At 41.1% G+C, this 21,178-nt stretch overlaps 4 protein-coding genes across 5 annotated transcripts in view; 3 read left to right on the top strand and 1 right to left on the bottom strand.

Annotated features, from left to right (window-relative positions):
* The window catches only part of LOC103457178 (kinesin-like protein KIF26A), a 41,168-nt gene extending 37,955 nt beyond the window's left edge, over positions 1-3,213 (top strand). The window contains exons 13-15 of the mRNA XM_017302105.1: positions 1-210; positions 1,536-1,943; positions 2,804-3,213. The exon at positions 1-210 is cut by the window's left edge and continues 1 nt beyond it. Coding sequence (XP_017157594.1) covers positions 1-210; positions 1,536-1,943; positions 2,804-2,991 — 806 coding nt within the window. The 3' untranslated portion in view covers positions 2,992-3,213. The remainder of the gene's footprint in view (positions 211-1,535; positions 1,944-2,803) is intronic.
* Positions 3,214-5,428: 2,215 nt separating this feature from the next.
* LOC103457141 (complement C1q-like protein 2) lies at positions 5,429-8,688 on the top strand. 2 transcript variants are annotated; one of them, XM_008397096.2, is made up of 4 exons: positions 5,429-6,125; positions 6,205-6,342; positions 6,857-6,954; positions 7,410-7,595. In XM_008397096.2, exons 1-4 carry the CDS (start codon positions 6,014-6,016, stop codon positions 7,494-7,496), a joined length of 435 nt encoding a protein of 144 aa, XP_008395318.1. In that variant the 5' UTR covers positions 5,429-6,013; the 3' UTR covers positions 7,497-7,595. The 2 variants fall into 2 exon arrangements, with proteins under 2 accessions (XP_008395318.1, XP_008395316.1); XM_008397094.2 differs by lacking the exon at positions 6,857-6,954 and having other exon boundaries at positions 5,432-6,125; positions 7,410-8,688.
* Positions 8,689-12,450: 3,762 nt separating this feature from the next.
* On the bottom strand, positions 12,451-17,333 carry LOC103457142 (C-C chemokine receptor type 6-like). The gene is made up of 2 exons (XM_017302172.1): positions 17,238-17,333; positions 12,451-13,793 (listed from the first exon to the last, which is right to left on the bottom strand). Exon 2 carries the CDS (start codon positions 13,785-13,787, stop codon positions 12,705-12,707), a length of 1,083 nt encoding a protein of 360 aa, XP_017157661.1. The 5' UTR covers positions 13,788-13,793; positions 17,238-17,333; the 3' UTR covers positions 12,451-12,704.
* Positions 17,334-20,803: 3,470 nt separating this feature from the next.
* The window catches only part of LOC108165751 (C-C chemokine receptor type 6-like), a 1,539-nt gene continuing 1,164 nt past the window's right edge, over positions 20,804-21,178 (top strand). Inside the window, exon 1 of the mRNA XM_017302104.1 lies at positions 20,804-21,166. Within this exon, the coding sequence (XP_017157593.1) occupies positions 20,804-21,166 (363 nt within the window). The remainder of the gene's footprint in view (positions 21,167-21,178) is intronic.

The raw sequence follows: 21,178 nt of genomic DNA, 5'->3' as shown, positions 1-21,178 counted from the left end.
GCGACAACAGCAGCATCCTCAGCGGGGAGCTGCCCCCCGCCATGGGCCGCACCGCCTTGTTTTACCACAGCGGGGGCAGCAGCGGCTACGAGAGCATGATCCGAGACAGCGAGACGACCGGCAGCACTTCGTCAGCCCACGACTCCATGAGCGAGAGCGGAGCGTCCAACCGAGGCAGGGTGTCCAAGTCGCCCAAGAAGAGAGGAAACGGTGAGCAGAAATTTAATATGTACCTTCTAGTGATCAGTCTGACGGACTGATCGACTCACCGCCGCCTCAGTGGGTTCACTCCTGGCTTTGCAGTACATCTGCTAACCACCAGGTGGAGCCATTTACAGGAAAATCTATTATGAGCCAGCAAAAAAATGATCTATTGGAAGAGTGAGGTGGTTCTTCTTCTTGTTTTGGAAAAATTTCCATGATGTTTTAGTAATTTTGTCTTTTCTACCAGTTTAATTTATTACAGTGAATGTAAATGTTTCCTCCTTCATCCTTTACATGTTCACACTTTCTGATTCTCATCATTTTAACTATAATGTCTGGATATTAAGAGTGAAAAATTTAATAAGAAATATGAGTGATTAATTTTTCTGAAAGTCTTTTAAACATCTGAAATCTGGAAAACTGCAAAACATCAGTAGATAACGACTGAAATGTCTGAGTCTTCAGTGACGTTTCCTAAATCTAAAGTTGAATTTTTTTCTTCTACAAAGGAAAAATGTCAAAGTGAATTCTGGAGCTGTTCCACGTTTCAGTAAGAGCCGATTATTATTAAAATGGGTTCTGATGGCCAGTCAGGGTCAGAAGCTAACGGAGCCATAAACTCATCTCCTCCTGGGGAAAGATGGACACATTAACATATTTATGGATTCCTCCGGGTGTCTGAGCGTGATGACGGGATGAGAGAGGCGGTCGGGTTAACATTGTGCTGCTGCCTGTCTGATCTCTGAGCCGCAGATCCTTTTCTAGCTTCCTGCGGCGATTGAGATTCATGCAGCGGCGAGAATCCTTCATGAAAGTTTCATGAGGGATTCCCAGCGAACACGTCCTGCTCCAATTATCACCTCACACACACACACACACACACCCCCACACACACACACACACACACACACACACACACACACACACACACAGCGCCCCCCCCTTCAGTCTGACGCCTCTCACAGTTTGATTATTGTCGGCGTTTGCTTCACTAATTGATCCTGTTCATAGTAACGAAGCGACAGCTGCTGGTTGTAAATCACTCATAAATGAAAAACATTATGAATTATCTGAACAAAATTAACCTTCAAAACATTTTAATCATCAGACATTTTAATTATTATATGATTATTGATTAATAAGCATATATTCATATATCGTATTTCCTCATAATCCGTCACATTAAACCGTAGCAAAACTTTACAGTGTTAAATTTTATTATAAACCTAATTAATAAAATACTCAAATGAATTTTGAACCAAAATGATGTCATCATGAGTCACTTCCTGTTGGTCGGCTCTGACTCCGCCCCTCCCCTGTTCGGCCTGCAGGCGGTTTCCTGCGGCGGCGGCTGATCCCCGCCCCGCTGCCGGACGCCTCCGCCCTGGGCAGGAAGGTCGGAGGTCAGTGGGTGGAGCTGCCGGCGCTGGGCGGCGCCCTGAAGGAGCCGTTTGAGATCAAGGTGTACGAGATCGACGACGTGGAGCGGCTGCAGAGGATGGAGGCGGGGTCAGAGGTCAGGCTCCGGTTTATTTCAGACCATGATGATGATGATGATGACGGCTCTGAATGTCTCCTCTCTGGTTCTGGTTCTGACCGGGTTCTGTCTCCTCCTCAGGTTCTGCTCCAGCGGCAGCAGCGGCTGCAGCAGCTGAGCCGCCGCCATGCGGAGCTGCAGGCGGAGCTGCAGCAGGTGAAGCTCCACCTGATGCTGCAGCCCAGCAGGTGGAGCTCAGACTGTGAGAAACTTTCATTTATTTACTTTTGTTCTTTATGGTTTATATAAAATATTTAACACGTTTATTCATTTAAGCTATTTTAGTTTGAAATAAATGAAAGCCATGAATGAGCCGACCGGAGTTCAAGGTTTTATAGATTATTAATGTTTTATCTGTTAGTCGACTTCTGTCAGAAACTCCTCAGAAACCTTCCAATCAATAATCAATAACCTGATTCAAACTTTATTCTGTTTTCACAGATTTGCAGCAGCAGATAGTTAAAATTTAAAAAGTTTAATTTTGGTTTTACTGAGTTGTTGGATTTGATTTTGTTTAAACATATTTAAGTTATTAAAGAATTGAAAGGAGGATCTGAATTTATAAATTTATTGATTATTATTGATAAGGCAGACTGCAGCTGTTGATGCATATTAACTTATATGAACTTATATGAATGTATGTTTGGTGTTTAAACGGTTAAAATGAGCAGCTGAATCATTTTCCAGGGAGTCAGATGGATAATGAACAGTTCACCTCCAGATGGTTTCAGAAAAGCTCCAGGAACATTTAGTTTAGTTTCTCCACAGTCAGGAAACCTGAAATGAATCTTTTTATCCCTCTGATCTCTTTAAGTCTGGAGTTTTTCTGTCGCGTTGAGACGTTTGTAGCTTCAGCCTTTAAAGGTTTTTCCTCCAGAGTTCGGTTCTGCTCCGATGCGTCAGAAAACTTCTGCTCATATTTACATGACACACTTTCTGCTGTTCGCTGCACAAACATCCCGGAGCAGCAGACGTGTTCCAGCGGCGCGCGTCGGCGCGCTGCGCCTCCTCTCAGGGTTTCAACCCGCCGGTTTCCGTAACGTCGCCGTTTCTCCTCTGCAGTCGGCGTCGACCAGAACCTGGACCGGGAGTCCCAGGAGTACCTGGAGGCTCTGGCTCAGGCCACGACGGAGCTGGACTCCTGCGTCAGCCTCTGCAAGGCCCGCGTCATGATGGAGACCTGCTTCGACGTCAGCGTCGCCACGGCAACGAGCGCCGCCGCGGCGCAGGACGGCCGCCACAGGGTGTAGGCGCCATGGAAACGGAGCGAAACACAAAAAGATGGGAGCTTTGGAAGTGCCTTTCTACTGCATCTATCATTAATTTGAACTTCCTTATTTAATGATTTGATCATATTTTTTGTTTATTTTGGTTTTAATGGTGCTGAAATCTTCGTTATGCAACATAATTTAGAAAATATCAGTGAATTTCTAAGATAAAGAGTTTAGGAATAAATATAAGATCCAACCTCAGATTGTGTTTCTGTTGGTTGTTTTATTGAAACATTTTTACAGAAATTATACAGATTCTGGGTTTTTGGCGGTTCTGTCAGAACCGAGCGGCTCAGAGCTGCAGACCTGGAAACCCGCGGCGCCGGCCGGGTCCGGTTCTGGAGAGATGAGCTGCTGTCTGGACAGTTACACTGTAAAAACAACAGTGGTTTGATTTAACTGGCCGTTCAGAGAGAAACAAATGTTGGTGTCAAATTTAAAGTCATATTGTCTCTTTATTGATCTCATATTTATTGATGTCAGATTTCAAAACTAAATATTTATTTATTAGTTTATCTCCAAACTAAATGTGAACCAAATATGTATATTTATGTAGAACAAACAATAAAATATAAAACCAGGAATGAAACTAATAAATATTTATTTTGCTAATTAAACATTTTTGACCATAAAGCCCAGCTTTTATTTTGGTATCAGCTTCGAATAGCTAAACATTTAGCTTAGACCTACATGTTTGATTGGGAGCCAAATATTATCAAACTAAATATTTAATTTATAAACTAAATATTTAATTTGGAAATTAAACGTTGGAACTAAAAATGTAGTTATCAAATTAACTATTTGATTTGTAGCTTAAATTCTTAGTTTAGGAACTAAATACTTTGTCTGAAAACTAAAAATTTAGCAACAAATAATTTATTTTGCCAACTAAATGTTTTTGTCGACAAAACCCAGCTTTTATTTTGACATTCTACTTCCGTTAATTGGCTACTTTGCATATTAAATATTTAGTTCCTACATTTAATTTTCAAACTAAATGTTTTTCAAAGTAAATATTTAACGTAGAGCTAAATATTTAGTTAGCAAAATTAATATGTAGCTCAGACTTAAATGTTTATTTTCCTACCAAAACATTGAATTTGATCTTTGAAGATGATCAAATGATGAACTCTCTCATTTCTTCCCTGACCCATTCAATTATTTCTGTTCATTCTGACGGCGCCCCCTACAGGTCTGCAGCTTCAGTTGCTTCTCTGAATCAGAATTGATCCGTTTGGTTGCTCTGTTGCCTCTGAATGTTGCAGGTTGCTGTAAATATTGTCTTGTTGCTGTGGTCAGACGGACGATGTGACGCTCCTCTCCTCAGACGTTCATCTTTTAGGTTTAACTTCACAAACAGGAACCAGGATGAAAACATTTTATTCTCATTTTTCATATTTTTATCTTTATGCATTCAAACTTTCTCAGGCTGTTTTTCACGTTTCTGCATGAATTTCTTTCTCCTCTTTTATAATCTTGTGTTTTTAAGACGTTTCTCTGCCTGTTTTTAAACCTTTTTTATGTTTTTCTCTTTGTTTTTGTACTGTACAGTTTTTTAATCATTTCTAATGATGTGTTTGAAACATTAGAAAAGTTCCAGATGAGTCGACCATTTGCATCCAGGAGAATAAAAGTAGGAGTTTGTTCTGAGAATTTGTTTTAATGTTTGTTATTTATAACTTCTTGATTGGAAAAACCATTTTCATTACCACAAGTCACCACATGGGGGCAGCACCGCATGGCCCAATGGTTAGCTAATAATCAAGATCTAATGATAACTGATTGGTTTTTACCCACCAGGTGTTTAATGTTCATCAATAGCTGGTCGCTAACCAAACATGGTAAAGAGTTTATGACAAGTTAATCTGTAGTTTTCTAAACATTCTTTATTCTAATGACTCGTTCAAAAATCACAATATTACTGCAAAGTCTGTTTATTTCAGAAACTTTATCACCAAATGAAACAAATCATATAGATTAATTATGATGATTTTACAGTGAAAGAAAAAGTGACATTTAAAATTATGCTATTATGTCAGACCAATATTTTAACAAAAAAATATGTTAAATATTTAAAATATTCAAAGTTTTAATCTGATGAGTTTCATCAGAATCGACTCTTATTATTTAATCAGATGATTTCTGGAGATTCATCAGATAAAAGATGTGAAAACAGACGGTTTCCATGGCAACAGCACCAAGGCGGATGCTGGCTTTACCTCCACGTCACATATAGTAATATAAATCCATCCTTAATTCAATTATTTGTTTTAAGTTTCAATTCTTGGCTTTTCATCCCACAGGTTTCCTGCCTCAGTTCCTCTATATTAATTATAATAAATATATGGAAAATAATAAATTTAATTCACCTGCTGCCTTCTTGTCTGGTTTCGTTCTCGGTTTCTGAAACGAAACCAAACAAACTAAAATCACTTTATTCCTGAAATAATCTAACGGCCGCCGGTCCAGACAGGAACATCCCGGTGAGGTTGGTCCAGAGGAAACCTTGGACGCGGTCAGGGCCGAGCGTGAGGGACGGACCCGATGCATAAGATCTGAGAGGTCAACAGTGATCTGATCTGTGCGTCCAGCTCAGAAACAAGAGGACAGGTGGAGAAATGAGCAGCAGTTTTAGATTGATTAGAAAAAACGGAAAGGTTTTGATTTGATTTAAACACTTTTTCATTTAGTTTAACGTTTGAAATCTTTCAGTATTTACCTGCCAGGTTGTTTAATCTGTTTACCTGCACTGAGTTTATGAAAGGAACACATTTTGCTGAACAATCTGATTTTCCCATCAATAAAACATTAACCAGTATTGATTATCCGTTGCCGATAAGGATCAATAAATTGCAACACGTTGGACTCGTTCAACCCGGACCTTTGCTCCCAGAGGTCCAAAGCTCGGATCCGGACTCGGATAAAACCCGGAGCGCTCCAGAGCTTCGGCACAGAGTCTCCTGTCCTGCAGTCGGTCCAGGTCTCTCAGTCCTCAGTGAAGATGAAGTCCAGTTTGTTCCTGGTGGCGGTGCTGGTGTGCGGTCTGGTCAGCGCTCAGCAGGGCGGTCTGCCTGAGCGGGTCCAGAAGCTGGAGGCCGACAACGACGTCCTGAGTCGGTTCTGATGTTCTTCCTCAGACTTTAGCTGATTGTCTGTTTGAGTTTCTCTAACTGACCTTCTGACCTCCTGCAGCCAAATCCAGGGTGGCGTTCTCCGCCGCTCTCTTCGACACCAACGACTGGACCGCCAAGGGCCCGTTTGAGGCTGATGAAACTCTGGAGTTCAAGAGAGTGATCACCAACATCGGCAACGGATACGACCCGGCAACAGGTGGGCAGGGAGTCACTGCGATACCTAGATTAGGGTTCRCAGGACCAACTAAAGTCCAGTGTAACCCGGGGGAAAAAACTGCCCTTAGTCCCGCCTTGCAGCTCCATTGGTTAGAGTGACAGTCAGTCACAGCACATTCAGCCAATTAACACACCTGAGGTAGTTATTCAGGCTCCAGCTTTCCCCAGTCAGGTGTGAGGGGAGAGCTGATCATCCAGAGAGCTCAGAGCCATGAAGCCGTCATGCACTGAGCTATAGATGGAATTGGTGAGTAGTGAACACAATGTTTGTTTTAGCATGTTGGTGGTAGCCGATGCTAACTGTTGATCATCAATTGTTATATGATCTAACTTCTTAAAYTCAACATGTGTTTAAGATAATGAGATAAATGTTTATCTTTATTTGGTCTGAAAGATTAGATTCAGGATCTATTGCATTTATTTCTGTATGTAACTGAAAAAGTCTAGTTAACTAGCAGGCTGGTAATTTACTGGTGTTGTTTATTTTAATCCAGGCCAGGTGACCCTCTGTAGGGTTAAAGGCTGGTCAGCTTCTGACAGCCGGCTGGAGAACCTGAGACTCGCTCCATCCTGGTCTGGTAGGAGGCTGATGGTCGGTATCATTTCTCCTCCATCTCACCATTCAGACACACAATCCACTATTCACCTCTTCATCTGAAACGACTTGCGCTTGRACATTGTCATCTCAAATATCTGGACAATTCAACCATGGACGTTTTGAATGTGTGTCGGTCAGACACTGTGGGGAAATTTAAGACTGTGTGAAAGATCTACTGCAGTACTGTGTATATTTATTKTGTATTATTTGGGGTTCTATRCATGTTTGTCTTGTGCTGTTCACTTTAATTTTCTCTTTAAAATACATGGTATTGAAAGCAGTTATTCTTTTGCATTGTTTTTATTGRTTACTGAYAACGGATCCAGTAGATGAATTTAGTCTTCTGATTTATTCCATCTAGTCCTCTTGTACATTAAAAAGTGCTACATCAGCAGCAGCTTAAATGTCTCCCAGAACCAGAACCACTGACCCAGATTCTCTTCCTGCAGGCGTCTTCACCGCCCCGGTCAAAGGTCTCTACTACATCCRGGTCACTGGAATCGCCGGTCCRAMCGGTGAGCTGCACGCYGGGCTGAWGAAGGACRGACTGAACATGTTCGCCATCTACCACAAAGCAGGAACCCAGGCCGGCGCCTCCAACGCCATGGTGCTGGCTCTGGAGCAGGGAAACCGGGTCTACGTCCAGCTGTGGGCCGGGAAGACCATCGCTGACCAGGGCCGCCTCAGCACCTTCACCGGGTTCCTCGTCTTCCCCATGTAGATGAAGGTCACCAGCTGCAGGACGTCTGCTGGACGACTGTCAAATTAAGAGCACTGATGAATAAAAATGCAATCTGCAGATCTGTGAAAGAAAAAAACTCCTGAAACCAACAGGCTGCTTGTTTGTTTTTTTCTCAAATCTGTTGAATCCTGTGAGAAATCAGTCAGAAAGAAACATGTTCAATATTTTCAGTCTTTAAATGTTGAAACAGATAAAATGTGAACCAAACAGAAATGCTTGGATTGGATCCCAGGAGGCTGTTTGTTTGCTTCCTTTGGTTGGTTCAGCAGGTTATCGACTCGTTTCACAGTCAGAACCGTTAACGTCCAACAGAGATGGGAAGAAAATCAATCACCTCTGATGGTGGGAAAAAGTTTCCAGACGGCCATCGGGCTGACCGGGCTGATGTTCTGACGGTCAAACCCATTCAGAGGTTCTTTTATTTACTGTATGATCCCAACAACATCAAACCAGCTGCTTTCCTTCTGGATTGAAAGTCTGCAGCAGGAAACCACCTTGAAACTCGCGGTTGGTGTAAAGCCGGTTCACTTCGTTACTGTACATCAAGCTAATCATCGGTGAAGCTTTTTAAAGTAAACTAGCTCAGAGTTGTTGCTGTTTTTGGAATTTTTGAAAATATTCTCATCAGTAGGCTGAAGTTTTCCAAAATAAAAGCATAATATTCATGTTTCAGGGTTTGCTGAAACAATTAAAGAAGAAAACAAGATAATGTCTTGAAGTTTGTTCTAAGTCGTTACAAACATCCTCTGTTGGTGGAGGTTGCATCATGCTGTGGGTCAGCCCCAGACCTGGACAGGCAGGCCTTTAATATTCAGTTTTTACACGTTAGATCATCTCAGTGGACGGGACAGAAATAAATAAAACTCAGTGATCCAAAGCAGAAATATTATGGGATGTGACGACTTATAACGATGTAAATAAAATGTCTTTAACGCTCGGACCCGTCTGTGTGGATAGCAGGGTCTAATTAAAGCCTCTGAAGTGAATCAAAGCTCTCCTGCTGTGCTTAATGGATTTCTTCCTTCTGTCTGAAGCATAAAATATGCATAAAAGCTGAAATTTAATCACTAAAAAATGATTTTTTTGACAGGATGAAGGTGAAGAAGATGAGAATTGAACTGTTTATGCTTTGACATGAAATAAAAAATATATTTTAAGATGTTTTGCTGTGACATTTTTGTCTGTTTCCTCTGTGAATCGAACTCTGAATGTTTTCCACTCAGTCGTCAACAAACAAAGGGCCCCTGTCGCCATGGCAACCAGGATGAAACGCGCTTTAATTGTGTCGTTCGTCTCCATCCTCCTCCTGAGTGACAATAATTCGCCTCGCAGTTTCTTTGTTCCTGCTGTTAATTAGTGTTCGTCACCTGAATTAGTCACCATGGAAACGGTGACCTCCGTTGACCTCTGTCATGAGGAAACGTGTGGAAGACGATGCAGGACCAACATCCTGCTGGATTTTCATCTCTAATCTACCAGCAAACAGATTTTCAAGACAAAACTGAGACTTTGGTGCTAAAAATGGTCCGTTGGTCGGATCAGAACCGGCAGCGGGAGTAAGAGCGCTGACTTCACTGGTCCTGAACATTCAGAGAAAGTTGAGTGGAAGAAAAAAGTGCAACAAAATATTAGGAGAATTTGGGGGAGATTCAAAAAAAGGAGAGTCAGAACCAGACGGTTCCTCTCAGTTTTCTCTCCAGGTGACGGTTTGCTTTTCATCGTGTTCAGAGTCTGAAGGACGAGCAGAAGGAACCAGAATCCATGTCGGTTTGAGTCCAGAGGGAAATCTGGTCCCATATGATCTGCTGGTTCTGGTTCTGGTTCTGGTCCACTGGGCTTTCCAAAGTTTACAAAGTGAACATTCGCTGTTTGCTCTCAGTCTGGATTTTAATTCAAACATTTTCTGAGACTGAAAAAAATAAACAAAAAACAGATTTTATTATTCTAATATTTAATGTGCCGTTTTTCCATCCATCCATCATCTGATTGCCTGAAACGACAGAAACTCATTACTGGATGCATTTAATTTCCTTTTCATGCAGATTTCTGAGGCTGCAGCTCATTAACGTCATAGATGGACGTCATAGATTAACACTGCCAAGAGTTAATTGAAAATTAATGCGGAGAAACAAAAACATCAGATTAAAACCTGGAAGCTGGCCAGCGTCTCAACACTCAGTCTGGATCATTTCCCTCCGCATCGCTGCTGATTATTGGAACCAAAATGACAAATTTGTTGCTTTATTTGCTGCAGCATTATTAAGACGGACTGGAGAAGCTCCGGTCCAGGTTTAAGGATAATTAAAAACCTAATTAAAACCTTTAAAAACAATTCAAACTGATCAATTAAGCAGAAGGCATAACGTGTGTTAATGGCGCAGCTGGTAATTAAAGGAAAGGTAATTAAACGAAAGGAGATCCCAGGAGGAACCAGGTTGAGATCCGAGTTACCATGGCAACAGGGTCAACGTTTCACCCCAGGAGACAAATAAATCCTTTCTGACTCGACAGGAAAAGAAAAGAAACGAGAAACATCAAGAAATTCAATTTTAATCAATTAAAAGCAAAGTCTAGAGATGGTAAAAATGTGTTTTTAAAAGATAAAAACTGTTTTTTCTGAAGATGATTGTGAGAAGGTTTAGATTTAAAAGGTTTCCGTGACGTCACCATCCTGCTGCTGACGCTTCTGGAGGTTTTTACAGGAAACAAACTCCAACCTGATGACGTAATTCAGCCTGTCAGTGAATCTCTACAGAGTAGAAAGTTTTCCTCCTTCAGGCTGATTGTTACTTTAAACCTCATCGATTCTTTTATTGTTTCTTTGTCTTTAATAATCTAATAAAATCAGATATTATATGTTTAAAAGGTTTTCAGCTTCACTAAATAAACGCTCAGATCTTGTTTACCTGAATATTTCAGAGCTTCCTGTTCACCAACACGCCTCGATTCTAGAGAAGTGAGGATGTGTTCTGCAGACGGTTCGGACCGGTTTGTCGGTACCGGGTGTTTGGGCCGGTGGTTCGGACCGGGCGTGTCTGGGTGAGCAGCCAGCCTCTGAGGCATTCAGGCTTCCTGCCAGGACGAAATGTGACGGAGAATCGTAAATCATGTCAGCCTCGCCGCTCTGCGGTTTTCACACGTTTCTCAAAGAACCGGATCTTTGTTTCGGTTCAGAAAAGTGGGTCACTTTAGAAACTGGATTCATTTTATATTCAAAACTCAACAACTTTACAAATGATCAAGAAGACGATTAGATTCTGAATGTTTTTCATATTTCTAACTTTAATAGAATAGAATAGGATTGATGTACTTTATTCTAAGTTTAATTTCAAAATATTGAATTTTTTCATCAGTGAATTTTTTTATTTGAAATTCCGAAATTTTGACTTCTTTGTCAGAATTTTGACTTTAATCTTCTGACATCAAATGTAAGAATTATGAAAAAAATGTGACTTTTGACATAAAAATCTGAATCTTTAACTAAAACTCTGAATCCTGAGAAGCAAAATGTTTCAGTTCCACAGATTAAAGATGTTTGTGTGACTGCAGGGCCTAAAATAAGATAAAAACTTTTCTCGAGCTGATTGTTGTCTAAAGTACAAAGTGAAAGAAATGTTTGTTCTCGTGAAACTATTTTCCTCGTAATTAGAACAAATTCCCGTCAGGCAGAAAGCATCTGAAACACGTAGGGCAGGAACCACAGGCTCCATCAATCTGTTCATATCAGGTAACAGGCTGACGCCTCGCAGCTGCTCCACATAACCAACATAAATCTGAACCAAAGCTCTTCCTCTGCCTTATCGATAATCTGAAAACCAGAAGGATTTTATTGAACTGATTTTTGTTTTTTGTCTTCAGGTTAGCAGTTTGGTGGAAATCGTTTCATTCCCGTTGCTCCCACGATGTTCCCCATCATTAATTCATCTCCTCTGAGTTTTCCAGACGCCTCCAGGCTTTAGGCTCAAACCCAGCAGGGATTATTAGACAAACATCAATGAGAGCCAATAATTCAAAGAGCTGCAGGTTGTTTCCTCCCTTCACCGTCTGAGTTCACCTCAGGTCGCTGCACAATCGGCTTTATTAACCAAAACCGTGTGAACAGACAGACAGACAGACATCGGATATAAATATGTAAATTTCATATTTGGTTAAAAAACATAAAAATAAACATTGTTTCTGGTAGATTATAATAGTGCAAATGTTCCAGTGGAGGATTCGACTCCTCCAGTGATCATTGTGTTGATCACTGAGGCAGAAAATGTCTCTGTGGCGCCGATCCAAACACTGTGTGTCCAGCATGTGTGTGGTCTGCAGAGACGTTCTCCAGACTGAAAGAGTCGATGCAGTAGATATTCAGGCTTTAACTGTCCGACAGTCACAACAGGGACTGAAAACATCCAACAGTCAATGAATCAATCACTTTTCAGACTGAACACCAAACTCTGACTTCCCTTGAGTAAAACTTGTAGATTAAGGCAAATGTTTCATTATTTAAAGATAAAATATGTATAGTAAGTATAACACATTGTAAATAGTAACAGTGAAACAACCTGAGAGACTTTGAAACGTGAGTTTCTCTGTAACTGCAGGTTGAAAATCCTGAACAGCAGGTCTTGGACGCCGCTCATCTGTTGAACACGAGGAGGCAGGTCGGCTCCTGCTGGAGCTCGTCTTCATGCGAAACCTTCCAACAGCTGAGATTTCATCAACTTTCATCTGATTTTTAGGGAGTTTGATGCTTTTTTTAAAAATGGTTGTTGCTAAAACATCCATACTGGCATTTAGTCACAACAAAAGCTAAAATGTTTTCACTTGTTTGGTAACATAATGTTGCACCTTCATGATGATCCACGTCATAGTGCATCTAAAAGCCTTAATTACAGTCAATACTAGTAGTACACTGTGATGTAGTATTGAGAGGCTGTGCTGCATCTGAGCCCTGAGCATATTTAGTGCTGACTCTAGTCGATTTAACCGAGGACTGGTAGAGATTGAATGTATGTTAGTGTTTGTTGGTTGAGTAGAAGGTTTTCCTGAACTTCTGCCTGAAGATTTTGCCTATGAAGCCGTACATCACCGGGTTCAGGCAGCACTGCAGGTAGGCGATGAACTCTGTGATGGACAGGGCGGTGTGCCAGCGGTCATCCTCTTCACACGCCCTCTCCTGTAACATGGTGGTGGTGTCGTACAGCAGGATCAGGTTGTAGGGCAGGTGGCAGGCCACAAACACCAGCATTATCCCCGTCACTGTCTTCACTGCCTTTTGTCTGGGTTTTGTGGCCCTGTTGTCCGAAGGCCGACCCGTTTCATTTGGGGATTTGCTGTTAGTTGGGGTGAACTTTTTGGTCAGTAGTTTGATGATGATGGAGGTGTAACAGAAGATGATGATGAGCAGAGGCAGGAAGAAGCCGACAGCCATTTGGACGCTTGGAACCGCCACTTTCACGATCTGGGACAAGTCGTGGTCTTGAAACCGAAACTCACAGACGAACTGCGGCGACGCTGAGGAGTTGCTGTGTTTTTCACCCTCCAGCATGTAGATCGTTTCACTTGTTGGCTCATACAGCTGGTAGAAGTAGAAGGTGGGGACAGAAAGCAGCAGGGCAAAGACCCAGATGGACACACAGATGATGGAGGTTTGTTTCGTCCCTATGGAGCTTTTCTGACGGCGCAGAGGACTGCAGATGCTGACAAAGTGCAAAACGCTCATCCCAGCGACCAGCAGCATGCCGCTGTACAGGTTGATGCTGTAGGATCCCTGCACCAGCTTGCAGGCCGCCTGGCCCATCGGCCACGACAGCAGCTCGTTGTAGATCAGGAAGGCCAGCACCACGGTGAACAGCAGGTTGGTGATGGCCAGGTTGAGCTGGAAGACTTCCTGTACCTCCAGCTTGTGTTTGGTCTCAAATGCAAGAGTCATGATTATTACAACGTTCCCCACGAGGCCCACGATGCAGATGATGGAGTAGATGTAGGAGCCGAGCAGCCAGTTCATGCTGTTGCTGCTGCTGAAACTGCAGGGCCCAGGCTGTTCTTCGCTTTCAGTGGCATTAAAACCTGCCTGGATGAAGGCTGAGTCCTCCATGCTTCACTGGAATAGAGAGAGAGAAGACAATCGAGATTTCTTCATTTTATATTCGACTCAAGTTTCCATTTCGCCCTCTGATCTTTATTCTCCATCATGACCAACCTGTAACTGTGTGGAAGGTTTTAAAATAAAACAGCCAAAATTACACAAAACAATACATATCTTTTCCAACAGCATGGAAATATTAGAAATATTAAAAATGAACGTCCAGCAGTTGAACCACAGCCTGGTTCTGTTGGACCTCATCACAGCATGTTGACCGTCACAGTTCAGTGTTTAACTGGTTTAACTGGTTTAAAGATCAGGGACTTTAAACTCCTCATCAGAGCAGGTGACATGTGGAGAACCTCAGGGTTCAGTCCTCGGTTCCTGCTGTTCAGTATCTGTTTGCTGCGCTGGTTCAGGTCGTAACGAGGAATCCGATTCATTTTCATAACAATGGAGATGACACACAGCTCTACGCACTAAACAGATGCAGAACCAATCAGATGCACTAAACTGCTTCGGAAACAAACTGGAGCGGTTCTTACAGATCAAGAGTCCCACAGCTTCAGTTATTACAGCTTAAAACTGATCTGAGCTTCAGAGACACATAAAGACGGTTACAAAGTCGGCCTTCTACCACCTGAAGAACATTAAACGACTAAAATACCAACAAGGTCTGGAGAAACTCATCCAGGTGTTTATGTTGCTACTGCAATATAAAGTTTTTATTTGTTTTTATTGTGTGAAGCACTTTGAATCGCCTATTGTAGATATGAAAAGCAAAAATTAAAAATAGTATGCAATCAAATTTTATTGTTTGAAAGGCGTTAATTAACTTTACTGCCTGAACATCAGCAGGACGAACCAGTCAGTCAGTTATTTACTCTGATGTCATTAAATATGATTCAACATAAGAAACTTAGAGTAAAGTTTGATATGTCAGTTAAATATTAAACATGTTTCTAAAACTCTTTCATTTGCTTAATTAGTCCAGTTCAGAAATATTCTGATGCCCAATAAAACTGTTTAGTGCAGGGGTGTCAAACTCCAGTCCTGAAGGGCCGCTGTCCTGCAGTTTTTAGATGTGCCACAGGTACAAAACACCWGAATCAAATGGCTTAATTACCTCCTCAGTTCTCCAGAGCCTTGYTARTKACYTAATTATTCTATTCAGGTGTGGTGCAGCAGAGGCACTTCTAAAAGTTGCAGGACACCGGCCCTCGAGGACTGGAGTTTGACACCCCTGGTTTAGCGCGTCTGTTACCGTAAGGCTGGATTATTGTAATTCTTTAACACCATAAAACTGAAGGAATGAATCGGTTTGGATCAGAGATCCTGCAGATGATTTTTCTTTTCACCTGGTGTTTATAACTGTTTATCCTGTAAATTCAAACAGAACCGGCCAGTACTGCACCATTTTAGGACTGGACCCAGTGATGTTTCAGATCAGTGTTTTTCAACCAATGGGCCGCGGCTCACTAGTGTACCGTGAGTGATCGTCAGGTGTGCCGTGGAAATTATCCAATTTCACCTCCCGTATTTTCTGGACTATAAGCTGCTACTTCTTTCCTACACTTTGAACATGCGGCGTTTCTGTGTATTTTTCTTCAACCACCAGGGGGCGCTTTAGCAGGAAGTGAATCATTGGAAGTCAAAATTGTAAATCAAAGAAGAACGCGCTAATTTTCATTTAGAACAAGCACATGCTAGCAGCCATGCTAGCAGCCATGCTAGCAGCAGGCACGACGGAGAAATGTTTTCAAACTCATATGATGCAGCTTCTAAGTTGAGGAGGATCATTCTAGCAGTACAGGAGGGAAATAAAGCCGCTGCACGTAAACTCAGTGTGAACGAAACCGGATCTGGAGACGGAGAACTGCGTCCTTAATATATCCAGCAGCTATTAGGACGCAGCTCTCTGCTGCCCTCTGCTGGGTCCTTATGGGAAACCGGGAGCGGCAGAGATACCAGCGGCCTGCAGCCCGGTGCGGCTGATATATGTAAGTGTCCCCGGGGTTACAAAATTTTGAAGGTACAGTTTTTAGTATGATGCGCTCATAGACCGGAAAATACGGTAATTGGTCTTAAAAGATTTTTTGAAAACGAATTAATTATCTGCAAATAATGTCATCTTTGAGTGTCTGCTGTAGTAGCGGCATTGTCATGTCATTTTCTTACCACTAGATGGCAGTAGGTACAGAGCATTTTACATTGAAACAAGAGAATTAGTGATACATGAATGTAACACCACAGTGTTGTTTCACTGTTTAGGTGTATGTTTGAAGTGGACATGTTAAGTGCAATTTGAAATAAATGTAAAATATGATAAAAATACATTTTTGTGTTTATTTGATTTCTATTCAAGACACTTTGATAAGAATGACTACATATGTAATATAGGCGGCTACAGAGTATCTTTGTTTCCATTTTTGGTTGGTGGTGCCTCGAGATTTTTTCAATTAAAACAAAGTACCTCGGCTCAAAATGGGTTGAAAAACACAGTTTTATAAAACGTCAGGATGAAGGATGGATATTTTTAAAGAGTTTGCACTAAAAGCTGAGCAGCAGGTTTCTGTGTCCTCATTTAGCCTCATTCCAGTGGGAGCCGAGGAATCCAGACCATAATATACACAAAGAGTCACAGACGTTGCTCACACTGAGTCAGACGACACCTGAGGACTTCAGCCAAACTCCCTCCGAGCGATTATACATTCTTCTGCTTCTTGCAACATAATTACTCTCACTTCTGTGGAAAAACTTCAGACTTTATGATCTGAGCTCTCAGGACATTATTTTGATCTAAACACAAAAACTGAACTGATGAAAAGGCCTTTAAATTCTCCGCCACCCGGAATAAAATGGAGAAAGATTAAAAACGATCGTCTCTCATAACTTTGGACCAATTCAAGTCAATTTTAAAGGACAGAAAAGACAGAGACATAGGCTGGCTTTGCTCCTGTAACTCATGTCTAATAATGTCTGTAGTTTATGAGTTTGTTAAATGAAATAAACATAAAGTTTAGAAACAAAGAAAAGTTTTTATATTTTCTGTCCTTTGAGTTTTTGAAGCATCGTCCAGATTTTTTCCACAACTTTTCCTCCAATCGACAGAAACACAAACCGTAGAGATTCAAACACTAAAAACAGACAGACAGGAAGATGCTGGGTGAACAAAACACCTGAAACAATGTCAGAGATTCTGCTTTGTTGACCTTAATATTTATTGGTCTTAAATATAATGTAAATCATATTAATCATAGTATCGTGCAACAATACCATGAAGAAAAGCTGCTGGTCCAGTAGAAGCTGCACTTTCCTCCAGTTATTCAAACCAAACATCTTTTCACTTTCTATAAAAGCAACACAAACACACCCTTTGAAATTATCGAGATTTTATCTAATAAATCCAGCATTAAATTAATTTTCTGCAACATTTCTCTCATGCAAAACCAGGATTCTCACCTCCTGAAGCTGATTCAGTTCCTGCTGTGTGTTGATTTAAAGCTCAGACAGGAGAAGCTGGTCGTTCAGTCAGAGCTGCTCTCTGGGTCAACATGACCCGACTGATCATCATCGTCATCATCATCCTTGTAGCTTCGCTGCTTGAGAAAACAAAAACACTCAGAGGGACGTTAGGAACAGGTCTGACCGGTCTGACTCTCCTGTCGTTCCACTGCATGCCCACTAGGTGGAGGTAATTCACCAAACATGTGCTCTGTTCACATTTATCTCCATGATCTGCACTTTGGATCATATCTGTGTTGGAACGGCCTAGTTAAAGTCCAGACTGGAATCTCGGTCCAGGTTCAGATATTTTTCTCTCAAACTTCAGATTCGCTAAAAAAGCGACTGGGAGAAACTTTGAGGATGAAGACATGACTCATCCTGTCATTCTGTTGGTTCAACATCACCATCTAGTGGCCAACAGTAAAACTACATCTGATTATTATTAGTATTAATATTATTAATATTATTATTATTATTCGTTGACTCATTTATATTTTAGCAAAATGCTTTTTGAGGACAACACAGATGAAATCCATCCATCCATCCATTTTCTTGCACCCTTGTCCCTCAGTGGGGTCAGGAGGTGCTGGTGCCTCTCCAGCTGACGTTCCAGGTGAGAGGCGGGGTCACCTGGACAGGTCACCAGTCTGTCACAGGGCAACACAGAGACACACAGAAACACACAACCATGCACACACACACTCACACCTAGGGGCAATTTAGACAGACCAATTAACCTGACAGTCATGTTTTTGGACTGTGGGAGGAAACCGGAGTACCTGGAGAAAACCCACCATGCACAGGGAGAACATGGAGACTCCATGCAGAAAGACCGGGAATCAAACCCAGAACCTTCTTGCTGCAAGGCAGCAGCTCTACCAACTGTGCCACTGTGCAGCCCACACAGATGAAATGTTGAATTCAATTTCCTCTCCTTTTCTTCATGTAGCTCAGTAACTGAGTTGATAACGACTTGGACTGGATTCTCCCATTGAAGTTAATTTGTCTGTGTTGGAACAAACCTGTGGAGAATTGATCCACCTGTAAGAAGTGAAAGAAGAAATGATCCAAAAGCGGAATAAAGATGCTGGTAAGCCAGACTCCATGTAAACTGTTAATAACGGCCGAAATGAACCTTCAGAAACACATAAAGACGGTTACAAAGTCGACCTTCTGTCACCAGCAGAACATTTCAGGGTTAAAGCCTCAAAAAGAGCTTAAGAAACTCAGCCATGTTTATTTTTTCACTGCTATGTAATGTAATATTTCTTGCTTGTTTGTTGTTTTATCATTTTATCATGTTAAGTTGTTTGAACTGCCTCGTTGTTGAAATGTAATAAAAAATATATTTCTTTACCAGCCCATTTTCATGAGAAGTGAAATCTGAAGTCAGTTTCGCTTGTTTGGTTGATGACACTCAGTTTTATTGATCATTTAATCTTGATTATTTTCTGATCAGTTGATTATAACAGAAGTCTTGAAGACATGAAACATCTGGAGGAAAAATGCCTCCAACGACGATACAAAGAAACTGGAAAAGGTTTAAACTTTGAAATGTCATTTAGAGAAGAAACGCGCCAAAACAATAACATCAAAATTGGAAATATTTCGTGACAATGAAAACTTTGTAATTCTTCACAAACTTAAAGCTGAAAGATGAAGCCAGATGTTTTTCTGGAGCCTCTGGATCTGTTTGGTTTCTGCGTTTTGAGGTGATTCTTATGAATTGATGCTTTAAAAGTGTTTTCCTGTTTTCACTGGAAATCCAAACAGGTTCATAAAACTGGATCAGCACAAGTACCAGTTATGTTTTAGAAAACTTCAGGATGAAGGACAGACGTTTCAAAGAGTTTGGAGAAAAAGTCCAACCGGTCGATTATCTGATATGAAGCCAAACATTATGAAGACATGCTGACACGCTGTCTGTATGCTGCGTGTTCATGACCATCTGTTAGACACGGCCTGCCTTGTTCACATCAGGAAGGAGGCCTGCAGTGCATTCCCCAAATATGCAAATAGTCCAAAAATGAGACGAATCAGGGAAAGTTAAAAATAAGTAAAGTGAAAACAACTGGGGAGTTTCAGCTCCACGGGTTCGACCCGTCCCTGATGTCAGTCAGAGGTTTTGCTGTTTCTTAGACGCCGAAGCGTCAGCAATGTTCAGCCGCAGTCGGATCGCAGAGAGCAGCTCTGGCCTGGAAACGATCGGCTGCTTCTGTCTGAGTTTAACTCACCAAACTGAGGAGGAAACTGTCTGAATCAGCTGCAGAAGGTGAGAATCCTGATTCACTGCATGACAGGAACGTTGCAGAAGTTTTTAGTTTTTAGTCTGAAGTTTGGTAAAATCTCAATTGTTTAAAGATTTTGATTCTTTTTGCTCCTTTGGAAACTGAAAAGTTGTTTGGTTTTCATGACCAGCAGCTTCGGTTCATGTTGTTGCTGCAGTGATAAATATCTAGATCATTTAAGTTTATTTCTAAAACTAATAAATGGTCAACAAAGCAGAATTCCTGATATTTTTTCAAATGTTTTATTCACTAATATCTTGTTCTGGCATCAATCTAGGATAGAAAATAACTTCATAACTTTCTATTCAATACCTGTTTAGTTTTAATAAGTAAAGTTTTGGATCAGCTCAGTGAAAGTAGCAGAGACGTAAAGATTCATAAAATGATTTTCTGTGGAAATACAGACGATCTTCATGTGTCTAAATGGTTCAGAAAGTTTCTGTAAACTGGATTCATCTGCAATCAGACATGTTTACACAGATCCTTCAGGTTCCCCTGTTGGTATAACCTGTGTAAAGCACCACAGGATGTATTACTGCCATTTGCATGAAAAGTTCTCCACAGATAAATGTTTTATATTTGCATATGTTATGATCTGCATTCCTCCTTCCTGATGTGAACAAGGCAGGTTGTCTGGAAGAGATGCTCATGAAAAGACAACTTAACAGAATCTGGATTTTCTCTTTAAGACTTTGGAGATAGAAGGTATAAAAATATTGCAATAAATACTTTATCAGTTTTTTATCAGTTTTATAAGGATTTGTATTTATTTAAAGGTCATTTTTAATTGACTAACTTTAGTTTTATTTTTCCATTCCTCCTTCCTGATAAAACAAAGTCTTAAGAGATTCTTTTAAACGAAAACCATATGAACCATCTAATCAATAACCATGTTATTGAAAACCCATTTATTCAGGAACTTTATCATATAAATTAACTGAAAAATATTTTCCTATCAGTTTCAGTATCATTGTTTTATAGAATATTCCTCACCAAAGCTTTCTGCATTAATTCATCACCAAAGTTTTTCTAATTGGATAACATTTAAAAAATAAAACAACAAACAAATCCCTCACTCAATGTTGTTCCTGGAGAATATTTTAACTTGTCTTTAATGTCAACGTTACCGCCCCCTGCTGGTTTATCACGAACAATGAAACATTTTTCTTAATCGCTGCTTTTGTCTCATATTTTAATAAAGTTTCTCTTTAACTTTTATTGCAGAAAAACAAGATGAACATCTCCAATAACTCCGATCCAGCCGAAGAAAACAATGAAAACTACAGTGATGATGGTGGTTATGAACCTTGTTCTAACAGTGTGAACGTTATGGTTGGACCTTACATTCACTCCATCATCTGCATCCTGGGCTTGGTGGGGAACAGCCTGGTCATCCTCACCTATGCCCTCTACAAGAGAACCAAATCCATGACTGACGTCTACCTGCTCAATGTGGCCATCGCTGACCTGCTGTTCGTGCTGGCTCTACCTTTCATCGTCTACAACGAGCTGTACTCTTGGCCCATGGGGCAGGTGGCCTGTAAGCTGCTGCGTGGTTCCTACAGCGTCAACCTGTACAGCGGCATGCTAATGTTAGCCTGCATCAGC

Source organism: Poecilia reticulata, linkage group LG21 (genome assembly GCF_000633615.1).
Source record: "Poecilia reticulata strain Guanapo linkage group LG21, Guppy_female_1.0+MT, whole genome shotgun sequence".
Lineage (NCBI taxonomy): Eukaryota > Metazoa > Chordata > Actinopteri > Cyprinodontiformes > Poeciliidae > Poecilia > Poecilia reticulata.
Note: the sequence above shows the minus strand (reverse complement) of the source record. Positions and strands in the feature narration are given on the sequence as shown.